This window comes from Protobothrops mucrosquamatus, unplaced genomic scaffold (assembly GCF_001527695.2).
Source record: "Protobothrops mucrosquamatus isolate PMUCROS unplaced genomic scaffold, P.Mucros_1.0 scaffold477, whole genome shotgun sequence".
Taxonomy (NCBI): domain Eukaryota; kingdom Metazoa; phylum Chordata; class Lepidosauria; order Squamata; family Viperidae; genus Protobothrops; species Protobothrops mucrosquamatus.
The window spans coordinates 717521-729470 of record NW_015386797.1 but is presented as its reverse complement, the minus strand read 5'-3'; the positions used below and the strand labels follow the sequence as shown (position 1 = coordinate 729470).

Below are 11950 nucleotides of genomic sequence, written 5' to 3'. Positions count from 1 at the left end.
TCAGTCCCGTTCACATGAAAATTATGCCAGCTCCAGTGGCGCGTAAAATTGATGTGAACTGAAAGAAGCGGGATCGGCGAGATCTCTCTCCCTCTCCCCCCCCCCTCTCGTCTCAACGGGGGGTTCGGCACGTTACACAAGGCCGAGCTTGTCTCTTTAAGGAGACATTGGCCCCTAATTAGTCCGCATTCCTCCCGGTGTGGGTGATACAGCGGCGGTGAGTGGCACTGGCTGAGGGGGGGGTGAGACGCAGCAAGGTTCAATGGAGGCCTTCTCCTCCTCTCCTCCTCCTCCAGCCGCACACCTCCCTCATCGCGCCACCACCCAGCAGACAAGCGGCAGCGGCGGCGGCGGCGGCGGCGGCAGCAGCAGCAGCCGTCCCACGTTACTTTGATTGACAGCTGAACAAATGTTTCCCCTGTTCGAACGCCGGCGCAATCGAACGTCAGCAATCTCAAAGCTCCACCTCGGGCAGAGGGAAGAAGGGAGGGTTGGGGGAGGGCCCCTTCAAACGGATCCTTCGGGTTGGCTACCGCTCAGGTCGCGTCACTTCCCCACGTGGGGAGGTCGGCGAGACTCGCCTCTCCTCCTTCCTCCTCCCCCCCCCCGCACCGCCGAGCCGTAAGCCCATTTGTCAGAGGCGAAATGATGGGCATTAATACAGAACGGCGATTAATGAGTGGCCGCCGCTGATTGGTCGTTGTTGACGCCCTCGGTGGGAGGAGCGCTTGGGGGAACTAGACAGGAGGCTAAAAAGGTTTCGTGCTTCCTGACGGGAACGGTAGTTTCTTATTGGCGTACCTCGTCGGTGTCAGCTCGAAAGGACGCCAGGACGGAGGACTACGTATACCAGGATGCTCTGCGACAGTCTCGTCTTCCGATTGTTGTGAATATGTATCAGAATGTTAATGATTCGCTGCTGCTAAATTTGGTCAAAGGAGTCACCTCGCCAGAGCGTGTTGTTAGAGCTGGTCAGAGCGGTGGGTTTGGGCTGCTGTTGCGGTTTCGTGTTATATTGTTTTTGTGTTGCGATTGGCAAGAGTTGGAAAGGAAAAGGAGAGGATTTTTTTTTTTTTTAAAAAAAGGGAAAATAAAAACTCATTTGATCAAGACCGTGTTTCTTCATTTTTAAATTTTTTTTTTTACAAAAGGGGAGGGAGAACAAGAACCATTTAAAGGGGAAGGAAGAAGGAGGAAAAAAAAAACCCACAACAAAAGGTTATCGCACTTAGCTATTTGAGGACGCGCATAATTGCTAGGGAGAAAGACGGGAATAACAACCGATTCTTTTTCATCTCGGGAGTTCTTAAAAGAGGAGGTGGTTTTTGTTTTTGTTTTTTTTCCCCTCTCCTCCCTATCGCGCTTTTCTCGTTCGTTGTGAAGGGCCAGCAACTAAGATCGATAAAAGTTTTTCAAACGGAAGAGGCGGCTGCGAGAGGGGATCTCCGCGAGAGAATCCGATCTGGTATGAACGGAGTTGTCCTTTGCTTTTCCCTTGCTTGCCGTTTAGGGGGACAGAGAGAGGGGCAGCCGCAGTGAAGGCAGAGCCGACCCGGGAACCGAGAGCGAGCGAGGGAGCTGGCGCCGGCGGGAGCCGCGAGCGAGAAGCCTTCGGAACGCCGAGAGCTCACCGGGAAACCGGTCTACACCCGGGCCGAGAAGCAGCCGGACCTTCGGAGCGCCGAGGCCCTGGGCGTGGGAGCGCAGCAACCCGGGGAATTGACCGGGGCCTCGCCGGCGATCATGTACGCCGGCCAGTGACAGCCTCTGTGGAATGTTGCTCGGCTTCCCTTCCGCCGGGGAGACGACCGCTGCCTCTCGTGTCTTCTTCACTCGTGTCCGCGGGGTGGAAGAGCCCGGGCCAGAGCCTGAGGCGCTCTTCCAAGCGCCAGCGTCGGGCAGCTCCGTCCCCCTCCGCGTCTCCTTTGCATTGTTGCCGTTCAAATCAATGAACCGAGTTTTCCGGCTGGCCCAGAGCACCCACTAAATCGGTTTGGATGATTCGCGATCTGAGCAAGATGTACCCTCAAAGCAGACACCCGGTGAGTAGCGGCGAGGCAGGGCGGAGGGGGGGGGGGGCTGGGGGTGGCGACTTTGGTGGCGCCCGTGGGAGACGACCCCCCCTTCCTCCCCCACCCGCGAAAGTCTTGTTTACGAAACGGGAGGGGCGGAACCGGGAGCTGGTGGCGGCGGCGGCGGCGGGGGACAGGCGAGAGAAAACAGATTAGGGACGATCCGCAAGAATAAAGAACAAATCTCTCTTCCCTCTCCTCTCCCCCCCCCTCCGCCTCCCTGTTTGCCTCCGGCTTTGAGACCGCAAACGAGAGGAAAAGGGGGGGGGGAAGCGACGGGAGGGAGAGTTGGGTGAAACAATTGAGTTGTAGCCATTTTCTTATTGTTGTCTTTTGGCTTTCCAGGCTTCGCGATGTCAGGGAATATGTTTACACTACTTCCGTCTTGCTAGCCTTTGAAAGCTTCAAAGGCGATCTAGAGTGGGAGCGCGGAGCTTGCTTTAATCTGAATTCGGTTTCTGTTCCTCTGTGGGTGCGCTGCCCATTTTTTGCCTTGTGATTTCCCCCCTCCCCACCCTCTTTGCCCTCCCCCTTCCTCCTCCTCCCTCTTTTATCCTGATTAATAACCCCTCCCCAGGGGCAACTGTAGTCTACTTTCACCTTGCTCAGCTTTGTGATTGTGGGTGCTTTTGTTGGCACGGAAAGATGAGCAATCAAAGGCAAGGCGCTCCCTCAATTAGAGAGGCTTACTTGAGGTGTGGACCAGACTAGACTTTGTGCTTGTGTAGGGCAAGGAGAGCTCTTGTGATGAGGAAAGGAAAAAAAAACCCTGTGTGTGTATGTGCGTGCACACACCTTCCCAAAGTGAGTTTTAATCGCTCTTTCCATCAGTGGCGGTGAGGTGACTTCACTGGGTGTGTTGATATGTGTTATGTGCACCAGCAGGCTGGCTTAACACAGGAGTAATTAAAATATTTTATATTCTGATGACCGCTTCTAGGCACCGCATCAGCCTGCTCAACCCTTCAAATTCACCATTTCTGAATCCTGTGATCGGATTAAGGAGGAGTTTCAGTTTTTACAGGCTCAGTACCACAGGTAATTAATTGTGTTTACTTTCTCTGATCCTGATCTCTGATCCTCCTGCTTTCCCTAAAATTCATGGATGTGTAATGGAGGCGACCCCCCCCCCTTCTTTACACAAATTATACACCTTTCTTTACAAAGAAGGTATCTTTCTCAGTCTAAACACTTCCAGGTTGTAGCCTTGATGAAAGGCTGTTCTTTTCAATCTTGCTTGGGATGCATCGCTCCTCGCTCTCTCCTTTTAAAATTGTGCTCTTCAAAAGGTACAACCCCACCAGAAAAAAAAGACCCTTCCCTACTTTCCTGAGGTCTCAGCTTTTATCAACCTTTGTTTTATCTTGTTGTCAAAGACTGACTTAAACTGTGACCTCTGTTAGCAGAACAATGTTCCCAAGTATTACAAGTGTGCTTTTAAACATTGTCCTGAATATATTTGAAAACCCTTTATCCAAAGCACTTACATTTCTCCCTGAATTCACCCAAACAGAAGAAATCTTTTTTTTCCCCCCAAAGCTTAGCCTTGGCAGATCTGTTACCAACCTATAAATAAAAGAGCTCTTTTGAGTTCAACAAAGCACGATCAGAGAAGCTGTTTCAGAAATGGGAGCTTTGGAAAGGAGGAGGCTAAGATTTCCCAGCACCTGCTCCTCAAGTTGGGATTGCAAAGGGGGTGGGGGTGGGGTGAAAAAAGGGGGCCTTTTTGCTTTTTCCCCTCTTTTCTCCTGGGCGCATTTTGGTTTAAATATTGTTTGGGTGGTGCATTTGTTATTGCTCATTTTCTTCTTTGGTGGTGTGACAGCGGATGATATCAAGTGCTGATTAATTAGACCTGGAGCTGGAGTGTTTGCTCATTATCCTTGGGGGGGGGCAGAGAAGACTTTATACTTTTTTTTTTTTTGACAAGCAAGGTTTCCCCCCCCCCTTGTGGTTTGGTTTATTTTTTTTTTCTTAAGTGGGAAGAGTGCAAGAGAGGGTTTTATTGCTCACAAGATGTCGCTTGTGGATGCTGTTGTGCTGCTTTCTTTGAAAACTGAAAACCTTTCAACTCTTTCTGTCTCCGAGTGGTTTACTCTGAGTTACATTGTCTGTTTGAGGGCAAGCAAGATCACACAGAAAAAAACCAGTTTAGTGGTCTTTTTGAAAGAGATTTTTACAGTAGCATACAATGTTACGCTTTGGACATTATCAGCTTTGTCAGTTTTGGTGTTTAGATATTTATTTTTTCCCTCTCTCTTTTTTTCCCAGGAAGATTATTTGTTTTGCTCTTTTTCCACTCTCCTCCAAAATACCTTGTCCATTTCCTTCAAAAAGTTTTCTTATATCTTGTCTGAGGAAAGACTAGTGTAATTGTCAACAAAGGACACTAAAGGGATGATCAAAGTTTTTTTTTATAAAATTTATCAATGTTACAAAGGTGACGTGACTTGCTTACATATATTAAGACATTTTAAAAAGTGATGTTGTTACATATTCAGAGATGGTTGTCTTTTGTCTCCCTTTCTCCCCTTCCTCCCCCTCCCAACAGTTTAAAGCTAGAATGTGAAAAACTGGCCAGTGAAAAGACGGAGATGCAGCGACATTATGTCATGGTAAGCAAGGAGCAGCGCAACCAATTCAGAGTGTCTGTTTTATTAGTATGGTCTTTGAACAGATCCAAATGTTCCGGTTGCTGCAGGCAGCTAGCTAGTATGCCATAGGGATGCTGTTAAGACGAAGGTGCCCAGGATAAAAGGCTAGGTTTGAATACCTTTTTTGTATGCTTAATGTTGATAACCCAGGTGTGAAGTTTTCCTTTTATGGTTGCCCCAGAAGTCCTCTTGGACGACCTTTTTATGATCATAAGGCTGAAAGTCCTTTAAGATTGTACTCTGTATTTAAAGTATACAGAATCATTGCACACCTTTATCTATTGACTGATCAGGGTAATGTCTGCATTTTTATACAGCTTCGAAGGGAAAGCTGACAGGTTTATCCTATTCCCCTTCCCCTGAGATGTGGAATCTGTGTTTCCTGTATCTGTGTGTCAAAGGAAGAAATGTACATTAATAGATGTGAGGGAACTGTTTGCTCACATCTTAATCAAGTTTTCATTCTTAAACCTGTTGCTTATGAACGGGCCCCCATGTTTGATTGGGGATATCAGCTATCAGAAGGTTGAAAAATATTTAGATAGTTTTTATTTGCCTGCTGTTTTCTATGTGTCCCTCTGTAGTTAGATGGGAAAATAATTGCTTTCTTTATGTGATGGAGTGACTCAGTTTTAAGGAGGATAGTAACCTTGAGAGATATGCTGCTTCTAGCCAAAGCAAAGCTATCCATCAAAGCTCATATTCTGGCCTTCAATTATCTAATGTGGTTGGTACATATGGTGCTATCTGGCAAAATTGAGCAACCATTTGGTGCAAGAAAATAACATGATGTAACTAGGTAGCTTTGCCTGTGTGTTGGTTTCAGAACCTATATACAATATAGATGCAGCCCTTCTATTTTTAAATATAAAACATAGGATAAATTTCTGTTATTGCCTAATAACAGAATGTTAATGCTAGCTTTTTAGCATTTCCAACGTTTTAGCATTTTTGTACTGAAAATGTATGTATGTGCTTATTTAATATTTAATAATTGGATTTGCCCCCTTGCCGGTGTTTAAGTGAATACTTTCCCCTTTTGGAACTTGATTTGATCAGTGTAGAATTAAAACAGTCAGCAGTTTAGATAGGTGTTATAATAAATAGGAAAGATGGAATGTTTAACTTTCACATAGCACATTTCTTCAAAAGTCTATATGTTGGTCACTTTTGTGCCCTTGCCAATTCTAAAATAAATCAATGTTCTTTTTCTCCTTAGTATTATGAAATGTCGTATGGGTTGAATATAGAGATGCACAAACAGGTAGGCAAACTATATTTTGTCTCTTGTCTTGTGGTTAAAAACTGTTTGTTGTATTTTACTCAATTCTGCAAAATGTGATTGTTAGTCGTCTGACTCCCTCGGTCAGAATTAATAAAATACTCTGTTTGGGAAGATCGGTACGGATTCTGTTTGAGAACACAATATGATTGTCGACAGATTTATTACAGAGGAAAGTTCATAAACAAGAAACGTTTTAGTCCTAACATCCAATTTCAACTAGTGACAGTCAACGACGGAAAACTACGAATATGGTCGAGGGTGCGTAAAGTAAATCTATCATGAATGACTAGTTGTCTTTATTTGAAGTGAAACAATATGTAAGTAGATAAGCTTATCAGGATATATAGGTTAAAAATGTTGTAAAAAATGAATAGTTGCTTCTTCCTTCCTTCCATTCATTAATTTGTTTACTCATTCATGCATGCATCTGTCTCTTTTAGAACCAGATATCTTTCATGTAAATGATTCCATGCTGAGGTTTAACCCTGTGTTGCAGTCTAGCAGTTTGGCTAAGTTTAATAAGTTGTTAACTGTTTAATGAGCATATTCATTGATAACAAACTGATAGATTTCCTGTCATAGACCCCAATATTTTGATTAGTTTTGCATTGAGAAATTATTCAGTTTCTTTATTACCATGATTTTATTTTAAAACCATTCCTAAATAAAGTTACTTTTTAAAATCCTGGTAAAACAAAGAAGTGTGGCAAGGGAAGCATCTGATTTATTTGATCAGTAGTGAATTCTAACCTTGAGAACATTTAACTTGAAATTCTACTTGTGAGCTCATCCTATAATTGCACAGTTTCTGAGGATGGTGTAATTAGAAACTTGTTACACTGGCCAAAATATCAGTGTATTTCATAATGTGTTTTACTTTAAATTACTGTCTTTTGATATTATGAAATGTGTGCTATCAATATTTAATTGTCCCTAGTTCAGTCTTGGAAATATGCACAGCTTTGGAAAGTAACACTTAAGTCAGCAAATTAGTACTGTCAGGTGATAGCCAGGTGTATGACCTTTTATCAACATTGGCTTTAACAAAGGGAAACTTTTTTGCTGAAATTAATTCAGTGTTCAGCTTTTTATCCTTTTGATGCATTAGAATATATTTCTGTAACTTGTATAAATACAGTGATCGACAAAACCCATTATGCATTATCTTGGTATACAGTTTTCCACAGGTGTTCCAAATCAGTCACATCATATTTACACGAAGTAGTTACATATGTGTATTCAGACTTTCTCTTTCAAATATCTGTTAGAAATAAAAGGCTTGGATGTGAAGTCACCCAGGATACTTGCGGCAGGGAGGAAAAATAAACGCACTTTAACTTTTATTTCCAAAAATCTTACTTTGCAAACAATTTGTACTACGGGGTTGAGAAACGTCTCCATTTTATACCTAGGGTGGTTTTTGAAGAATTGGGTTAAATGAGGCTATCATTCCCCCCCCCCCATTACTCTCCTTTGTATAAGATTAGTGATATGAATGCTGCATCTTCACAAAACGCGTCTTAATACTTTTCCATCATATGCTGTGGGTGAATGAAATGCTTCACGGAAGGATGTTTCTTTTTTAAAAAAATCTTTGCCTCTCTCTCTGCTGTACAACAAGAAGGATTGGTGATGAGGATTCAAATATGTTTTCCTCTCCAAGCTTCCACTGTGACATTCTTTTCCGACCCTTTTCATCTGACATTACAGAAATACTGAAGGCCGCCCTTTCAAAGCCTTCAAACCTCCACCTTAAATCCTTCCATCTTGTTCTTCCTCTCCTGATTCCCCCCCCTCCCTCCACCTCCTACAACCCAGTTCAGACTGAGTGATCTGCTTTGGGGATTATTTGTGGGTTTTGTTTTTCAATTCAATCACATAAAAAATCCTGAGGGCAGTTTATCACATTATGGAATCCTTGCAGCTCGGCAAACCACCAACTTATTATATTTTCTTTCTCCCGTGCCCCTCCTCCATCTCCCCACGCCCCAACACAAAGCCGAGAGACCTATCCATCTTTATTTGTTTTCCTAGGCAGATATAGCCTTGGTTTCTTTTAGCTTCTTTTTCCAGATGTAGTGGCTGGATGCCCTTGTAATGGAAAGCAGGCAATAATGCGGCTCAGTTGCCCTGCGGCATAATTGGGTCTAGTTCTCTAGATAAGGTTAGGCTTATTCGCTTATTGGATTTGCGTCTCAAAAGTGGGGCTCCCTGGAGTCCTTGGAAGTACCCTAGTAATTGGTGGCCCTGATATTTGAAACCTTTGTGTATTTTTTTTTCTGTTGAGGCATCTGTTCTTCTTGGCTGCTCCCGGCCACAGAGTATTTATTTTTAGAGAAATTTTTCATTGGAACCGAAAATGATTGCTGTGCTGGTGTCAAACCTCTGTGATTTAGCAGATTGATCAAAGGATAAATGCATAGAGCATTCTCTCTTTCTCTCTCCCTCTCCCTCTCCGAGAGAGAGAGAGAAGGGTAAACGTGTACCTGATTTCCGACCCCACTTTTCCTTCACACCACACCAACGAACGGAAGGGGTGGAGAAAACGATCCGACTAGTAGTCAGTAGGGCACAACCAAAACTATCTTCTGATAATTTCACTTTGGATACCCCTTAAACAGTAAGACTTTCCTTTCGATTACATTAATCATGGTTATAAAGTACATTTAGTAAATTGGATTTAATCTTAATTAAGCCTGCATAATGTTGCCAATTTTTAACAATTATGTTTGAGAACATAATTAATTTAGATTTTGGTAACTGGGTAAATAGCATTAGACTGATAAAATGAATTCTCTGAATTATTTTGGTCTTTTTTAAAAATAATAATAATAATAATAACAACAGAAACTAACAACCCTGGTGTGTGGTATAAAAACCTAAGTGTTTAATCTGTGTTTTCGACATTATCTGCTGACACCAGTAAGCTGCCAAAGAGGCATTTAAAGGTCTCAGATTAGGGCATGGGGGGAGAGAGAGCACGTTTTTGCCCCAGAATTGGGCAGAGTTTCTCCATTGTTTCTCCTTCTGACTAGATATACTGTTAAAGCTATGAATATATTTATCTCTGTTGACTCCATATATCATAGTACCTTGAAAATTCTCTGGATCTCTCCCCTCCCCAATATTGTGAATGTAAGAAGCATTGTGTGAATGTGGTTTGCCAGAATGGAAAGTTATGAAAAAATAAATGGTGTGGGATACACTATAGATTTTTGCTATATTTCCTTCTCATTTCTTCTTGCATGTCTGAATTCCTTTGGCTTAACGTCCCCCCCCCCCATTTTCTGAGCTTTGCATAATGGTGCTTACCCCAAAAGGGAATATAGTATGATGGGCATGCATATATGCGTGCCATATATTATAGCATTAAAAAAAATCAGGATTTTGTTGCATAAATTTGAATGTTATTTTTGTTATGCTAAGTAGATTGTCATACTGCATAAAATATTCTTTGTGGGTTATTATTCCTTTATAATGAAAATCAGCACTTGTTTCCAGATAAGACACTTGCAAATAGGACTAGTGGGAAGTCAGTTAAATTCATTCGAGTTGAAGAAAATCTCAAACAAATCTCTCTCTCCCTCTCTCTCTCTCTTTATTTATTTTTTTTCTTTTTTAAGAATTCAGAACTTGAACCTGGACATCTTTTGAAAAAAATCATTTAAAAAAATAATTCAATCCATTCTTGGCTCCTTTCTCCCTTTTGCTCCAATCCATGTAAATTTTGTTCCAGGTCTTAGGCAACAACCTTTTTGAGTGCTACTAAAATATTAATTAGGTTGAAATGAAAGGGCTCTGGCCAGCCGATAGGATATCATAATCGTAGCTATCGTAGCTGCCGTAGTTGATGGTAAATGATGATAAATGGCATTAGGAACCTTTTAGCAAACTGTAATAACTACACGGAGGGAAGTGGTATGGATTTGCATTATATCTGATACCCTCTGGTACCAAGTGGATTGCCAATACTGCTTGTTTAGCATTTTCTAAGGGCAATAGGCTATTGATTTCTGACTTACAAGGAACAGCTCTATTTTCACCATTGAAAAGTATTGCGGGTTGTTAAGGCGAAATAGACTTGAAGAGGCCTGACTGCTGCCCATCATGGAGCGAATAAAGCAAAACTGCCGAAGCATGGTGGTTGCAGTGAGATGGGGGCCCTCAGCAATTTGTTGCTATTAATTTACCATGCTCGACAGCAAATCAATCGGCATCTACTTCATCTGCTGGAGAAAATGCTGTCCAGGGCAGATAAAAGGCCCCAGCGTAGTACAGGGAATAAGGCTGGGTTGGCCAAGCGGAGGCGGCAGTTAATGTGTAAATAAGTGAAATCAAGGCCGCTCTTGCTGCAGAGGAAGCTGTTTTTAATTAGGTTGGGGCTTTATATGGAGCTATTTAAGAAAAGAGCGGAGTAAAGCAGGGGAGGTTGAGGTGGGGAGAGGAGAGGAGATTTATTGCTGACAGTGGTAATGTATGGTTTGTATGACAACCTAGCCTTGAGCCCACTTACCGCTTGGGCTTGGATGAATTATTACATCCAAGACTTAGATGGGAATCCATTTGTTTAATTTAGAACCAACCCACCACTCTTGTTCAGCCCTGAAGCTGTAGGAGGCTGGTTATTGAGAACAGCTGGTATACAGGTAGTTCTTGACTTAACCACCATTTGTTTAGTGACTGTCTGAAGTTACTTAATGACCAGTTTTCACACGGACTGATGCATCCCCACAGTCAAGTGATCAAAATTCAGGCGCTTGGCAACTGGCATGTATTTATGATGGTTGCCCTGGCCTGGGGTCATGTGATCACCATTTGGAACCTTCCCAGTCAACTTCCAACAAGTAAGGTCAGTGGTAGAAGTCAGATTCACTTAATGACTGCATGATTCACTTAACAGCTGTGGTCTGCTTAACAGCTGTGGCAAAAAAGATGGTAAAATGGAGCAAAACTCAATTAACAACTGCCTTCCTTAGCGTTGGAAATTTTGGGCTCCCTTGTAGTTGTAGGTCAAGGGTTACCTATATTTTGTTGGATATCTAAGAAAGGCTGATCAAAGGTTAGCAAGGTTGGGTGAACCCAGGTTCTCTGTAAGGGTTCCTCCCTGATCCCTGACCCATCCAGAGTGGGTCTAAGACAGTGGTTCTCAACCTTTTTAATGCTGCGACCCCCCAACTCGTCATAAGTTGAGGACTAAACCGGTCATAAGTCGAGGACTAAACCGGTCGTAAGTCAAGGACTACCCAACCGGTCGTAAGTCGAGGACTTTCCCTGCCCGGGAGCGCCATGCATGTGTGGTTCCGCCCCCTGCGCCGGCCAAGGCGTAGCTGGCAAGCGGCAGAGACGGAGCAGGCCGATCACCAGCTGGCCCAGCTCAAGGGAGGTAAGGCACCTGCCGGAAAAGGGAAAAAAAATGGCGGACAGCCTTGCTTGGCGACCCCCGTGAAATGGTCGATCGACCCCAAATGGGGTCGCGACCCATAGGTTGAGAACCGCTGTTCTAAGACAACTTGACATGGCCAACTCACCATGGCCAGCTCACTGCCGCCAGCTCGTCCCTACCAAGTTGCCACAGGACAACTCCACATGGCCAACTTGCCTTGGGGATAACTCGCTGCAGGTGGCAGGTAGGTGAGTGAGCAGGTGGGCAAAACATAGAGCGATGGTGGCAGCTGGGGGCTTTTCATTTTCACACCTCCTACTGCCATCATTGCTGCCCCACTCTGAAGAGACCGGGGATGGGGGCACGGTGGTGGGCAGGGCAGATAGTGGGGACATTATTGGTGCCACATATCCCAGCCTCTTTGGCCTGGGGTTCAGTGCAGTGGTACCAGTGGCAGCAGTGGGGTGTGTGAAAATGGGACTCCCCCAGCTACTGCTGCTTCCCCACTGCCTACTCCACCTACCACCATCATATGTGGCTTCTTTGGCCTGGAGCT

At 43.9% G+C, this 11950-nt stretch overlaps 1 protein-coding gene across 1 annotated transcript in view; it reads left to right on the top strand.

The window, feature by feature from the left end:
- The first annotated feature begins 2018 nt into the window (after positions 1 to 2018).
- Positions 2019 to 11950, top strand: part of LOC107288078 (transducin-like enhancer protein 4) — a 165023-nt gene continuing 155091 nt past the window's right edge. Inside the window, exons 1-4 of the mRNA XM_015816652.1 lie at positions 2019 to 2042; positions 3013 to 3110; positions 4624 to 4687; positions 5946 to 5990. Coding sequence (XP_015672138.1) covers positions 2019 to 2042; positions 3013 to 3110; positions 4624 to 4687; positions 5946 to 5990 — 231 coding nt within the window. The remainder of the gene's footprint in view (positions 2043 to 3012; positions 3111 to 4623; positions 4688 to 5945; positions 5991 to 11950) is intronic.